The sequence below is a fragment of the Phaseolus vulgaris genome, chromosome 11, assembly GCF_000499845.2.
Source record: "Phaseolus vulgaris cultivar G19833 chromosome 11, P. vulgaris v2.0, whole genome shotgun sequence".
Lineage (NCBI taxonomy): Eukaryota > Viridiplantae > Streptophyta > Magnoliopsida > Fabales > Fabaceae > Phaseolus > Phaseolus vulgaris.
In genome coordinates, this window is record NC_023749.2 from 27,020,822 (window position 1) to 27,025,638 (window position 4,817).

At 50.0% G+C, this 4,817-nt stretch overlaps 1 protein-coding gene across 1 annotated transcript; it reads right to left on the reverse strand.

The window, feature by feature from the left end:
• Positions 1-2,331: 2,331 nt before the first annotated feature.
• LOC137838364 (uncharacterized) lies at positions 2,332-4,104 on the reverse strand. The gene is made up of 2 exons (XM_068647609.1): positions 3,723-4,104; positions 2,332-2,936 (listed from the first exon to the last, which is right to left on the reverse strand). Exons 1-2 carry the CDS (start codon positions 4,102-4,104, stop codon positions 2,332-2,334), a joined length of 987 nt encoding a protein of 328 aa, XP_068503710.1.
• Between the last annotated feature and the right edge of the window lie 713 nt (positions 4,105-4,817).

Genomic DNA, 4,817 nt, shown 5'->3' on the forward strand with positions numbered 1-4,817 from the left:
AGCGTACTCAAGTATTCTCAAAGCGTAAAGAAGTGTTCTAAACGTGCGTACCTCAGAATCTGTTAAGAGTTCCTTATATACCTGTGCATTTTCTCTCTCCTGACGGTTACACCTCTGGACTCGTGGCTCGCATCCAGCTGTACACGTGTCAGCATCTGGAACGTCTTCTGCTTGAGCGCCACTTCTACTCTTTAGGGTGTTCGACTAAGTTACTCAGGTGAGGAGCAACTTGGTGCATAGCTTGCCTTGGAGCGTGATCTCTTCTAATGGCGAGCACGGGTGTCACCATGCACACCTTCTCTGTGGTCTCGCCTGCCGCTATCACGATCTGCATTACTTGCTCATCGTGCATGATCAGGTAAATTGTTCCCTGGCCTCAACCTCTGGCTAGGGAATGATCATCTGATAACTTCATCCTTCATGCTCGTGCCCTTTGAAAGCCTTGAATCAAGCTTTCCTGACCTTTCAGCGATGTCCCCCTCTCGGCGACTTCTGATCACTTGGTCGCCTAAGCTCGCATACGGCGACTACAACACAAGCCCGGTGTCGAGCGAGTTCAGGCAAGATCAAGTCCTCCTCGCCGTCGAGCGAGTTCAAGCGAGAAAAAGTCCTTCTCACCTCAGAGTGAGTTCAGGCAAGATGAACTGAAAAGTCAAGGGTGTTCGTGACCTTAGACGGCGGGAAGGGAAGGAAAACGCCTTTCCCCCCTTTGAGTGAAACATCAATATTGACTTAGTAAGACCAGAGAAAACTTCCACGCCTGTAAGCGGTGTGAGGGCAGATAAAATCCTTCTCGTCCTGAACGAGTTCAGGTATGGCGTGAAGGGAGAAAGAGGTTTAAAAGATAGCTAAGGTAGGTTCAAGGAGAACACCTCGCTATCCAGTCCTTTGTTCTGAAACTCAGGGAAGTAGAGAAGGATCCAAAAGGCACCTCTACCCCCAAATGAGGGAACAATAGTCAAACGATAAAGGCATAGAAAGCCTACATCGCCAGAACCCTACGGCGGTCAGAAGAATTCCAGGCGATGATGAGCGTAAAGGCTAGTCTTGCCAGGCAGATCAGGTAAACTGTATTGTGATACAAGTTTAAGTTAAAACCTTCTGCCTAGTAAGTAACTTATTGCCTTAAGTTTGCAAGTTACGTTAAATGTCATCGTTTGAAAGTTGGTAGTTGCTCAGATTTTACTTTGAGTTAACAATTCGATAAATTGTTATGAGATTAACAGTTTGCCCGAGTTCAAAGCAGTGAACAGATAAGCCTGAAGAATCACTAAGTTAATTTGTTTAAGCAAGTTCTACCAGTTAAGTTGATCAACCATACAACGGGTAAGAAAGCAGATGAAGGTTAAAGAATGTGAAGTAAACAGAAAGACGAGGTGCAAAAAGCGGAAGGAGTTACATAAAGCAATGTCAGTTCAAATACATAAGAAGAAAAATTACATGTAAAGTTTTTACAAAACAGAAATGAGCACCAAGTTTTCAAAGAGCAAAGTGATGGAGGGAGACAATTAATCTTCAGAGGGCACGATCTTCCCATCCACCACTTCGTTGCAAATGGACACCATGGTCAGATCAAGCTCAGGGTATTGGCAAGCGACTTGCTCAAGGGCGGCGTCGAACCCGGCGACAAGGACTTGGGCGGAGCTATGCTCGAGCTCTTCGGTTTGTTTCTTCAGCTCGTCAGTCCGTTTCTTCAGCTCTTCAGTTTCCCCGCGAGCTTGAGCAAGGTCTTCAGCAACCTTTTTGCCTTCGTCCCGCGCCTAGGCCAGCTCTGCAGCAATCTTCTTGTTTTCCTCTTGAGCCTTGGCGAGCTCAGCCATGGTGTCGTCCCTCTCCTTCTCGACCTTCCCGAGGAGGACCTCCCGATCTGCTGACCTCTTTTCAAGGTTCTCCACCTTGGCCGCATCTGCTTTCATTGATGCCTCCAAGTTGGCCACCTTGGGCCTGTAGGGTACCAGCTTACTCTCCAGCTCAATTTTCTCTTGAGCTAGGAGGTGCAGTTTTTGGCGCAGATCGGAGGCCTCCTTCCGCGCGCCCCTCAGCTCAGCGCTCATGGCGTCCTCCAGCCTTGAGTGATCGATTTTTGCCACCATCAGGTTGCAAGACAGTTTTTCCGCCTCAATCCTTATTAGGCGGTTCTCCTCCTGGAGCGCTGAGTTCTCATCTCGAAGCCTCTTGTTGGACTCCTCCACAGCTTTTGATACAATTAGGGGGAGATCCTCCGCCATAATTTTCAGCTTGGCCGTGAAGGGCCTCAAGGCCTCATCGACAGAAGAGGGGCAGCTTGAGGTTGTTGCCGGTGGAGGTGCTGGAGGAGCTTGGTGTTGACTTTCACCACCACCCTCTTGAGTTTGTTGGGCGAGGGGGGGCTTCTTGGCGTGGTAGTGAAGTCGGAGATTCTGTTATCAGGATTGGCGAGTTATGGCCACCCTTATCTCCTTCTGGTGCAGCCCCAGCGATAGAGGTGGTTGAAAGGGGACCCTCTCCAGCAGATACAAATGGCGTGGAGGCGCTTGGAGGATTCTCAATGAAATTAGGCTCGCTGCCTTCAACCACAGGGAGCGCAACAGCCAAGGGTGTTGCTTGAACTGGCGGTGTTGGAGCTAGAGGAGGGGGCGGTGTTGGTGTTGGGAGAGGGGGTGGTGAAGAGGATGCCACCCTTGTTCTTTTGGTGACAAGGCCTTCCTCAGTCGCCTCGTCATCCTCTTCTTCCTGTACCACTTGAGGAGTTTTCCTCTTTAGCTTCCTCAAGACAAGTTTTTTTCTTTGGGGGGCGGGTAGTGTCTCCGGAGGAGTTGGACCTTGGGGAGGAGATCTGCCCTGAGCAGCGGCGATCTCCACCACCGAGTTGGGCACCAATTGGGAACCCGTCACCAACTTGTGGGATCGGGCGATCGCCCTCAGTTCAGCTAGTTTACCTTTGCCCAACATGAAGTCTGCACAGGGTAAAAAATAGATGAGTAAGCACAAAAGCAAAAGCAAAATATACGAGTATATGCACGAATAACGCAAACAAGTGGCACATGAATTAAAACCAAGACCAGTACGCAACAAAGAGGACACCCAATGATAGATGGTAGACATGCGAAGTCAGTACCAACACAAAACGAAAACCTTGGTGTCGAGGTAAGGGCTAACCTATGTGAGCTTCAAGTTGGCCCTCGAGGAACTCGAAGGAGATTATTGAGGCGGTCGGGAAGGTGATGTTGGCGGCTGCTACACTCTTCTAGAAAAGGCAGAGATCTTTGTCTAGCTCGCCCATGGTGTCGGGACTTCTGGGCCTCCTAAAGCTTTCTTTGGCGTCTTTGTTCCCCTTGTGTACCCAGTACAAGGGGAAGCCGTCGAGCAGGGAGGGATCTTGATCATTTGCGCACACCTTCACGAATTTTCCTTTCCAATCTTTGTAAGATTGCTGGAAGATTGAGAGGATTGACCTCCCAGCAATCCCATTCAGGCTAATCCAAAGCGGTCCCCGGGATTCTTAGCTTCGAACAGGAAGAGGAAAACGTCAACTGAAGCTGGTAGTCCCAAGTGTGCGCACATAATTTGGAACGCCCAGCTGTTGGGATTAAGCTGGGCAGGGGCGATATCGAGCTCGGTTAACGGCTCTCTCTCAAAGCGAGTAAAGGGAAGTCCGAGCTTCACTTTCTTGAAGAACGTCGCGTAGATAAAGCAGAACAGCTCGTCGTTGTTCGCTTTATCGTCCGCGCAAATCGGTTCACCCGGGAAGCAGGGCAGCACGGCCATTTTGCTGTCGTGCTCGTTATGGAATGAGAGCTCGGATTGGTCCCCTTTCCTTAGTCGGTGCACGCCCAACTCCGTGTTTATTGAAGAAGTTTCTTTTAACAAAGTTGAGGTGGCCCAAGGGTAGAGTTCCTTGTAGTCCTTTGGAGGTAGGGAGGCGCCTCCGGCGACTGGCGGAGTTGCCTGAGCGGGATTGGCGTGAGAAGTTGCAGGCCTCTCAGCTTGGGTAGAAGGAGCACCAGATGCTCGTGGTGGGTTACGCGCTGATGGAGGATTTGCCCCAGGAGCAACCCTACGCGCTTGGGGTGGAGGGTTTCGCGACGAAGAAGGAAGGTTCGCGGTGGATTTTGTATGAGCCATCGCAGGAACTGCAAAGGAAAATGAAAGGGATGAACAAAGGTTACAGAGAACGACTCGATTGAGGACGAAGAAAGAAGAACGAACGAACGAGAGTTCGTTGGGATGAAAGTGATGGAAGATGAAGCCCTAAGTTACGAGAGGGGAGAAATGGAAGAAACAGCCCACAACGTATGCACCAGACAGATAATGGATGATGCGAATCGGTTAAAATGCAGCAAATATCAACAGAAGAAGTAAAAGGGGTACCTTTTGATGATCGGATGAGCGTTGAAGAGAGTTGGAGATTGAGAGGGTTGAGGAGCGTCGTAGGATGCAGAGGAAAAGCTTAGAGTGTTTGAGAATGCAGAAAGATGATGGAACAGTGGAAGTGCAAGGGGTTTTAGGGGTTTTTTGAGTGTTTTCGGAAGCACAAACGACAGTTGGAGATAGCCGTTGATGAAGCCACGTGTCGTGCGATTGGAAAAAGGGGTTTGGTGGAGCGTCAGAAAGGCAGAGGGTACGAACGTTTGGAATTCCGTGCCAGCGCCACGTAGATCGACGGTGATGTGACCTCTTAGTCTTTTCTCTGGACAAGTCTCCGCTTAAGACTGGGGGCTTGTGTACCGACCAGGTAGTCGGGAATGATGACGTGGCCGCAAGTGGTAATATAGGCGTGTTGAACAGAGCACCTGGCTGACTGAAGGGAAGGACATCGGGAAGTTCGTGTAGTCGCC

Excerpts from the sequence above, each read along its gene's own strand:
- LOC137838364 (XM_068647609.1), bottom strand. The coding sequence starts at position 4,104 with ATGGCTCATACAAAATCCACCGCGAACCTTCCTTCTTCGTCGCGAAAC. Across the intron at positions 2,937-3,722 it reads CGTGCTGCCCTGCTTCCCGG|ACTTCATGTTGGGCAAAGGT; the intron begins GTGAACCGATTT and ends TACCCTGTGCAG.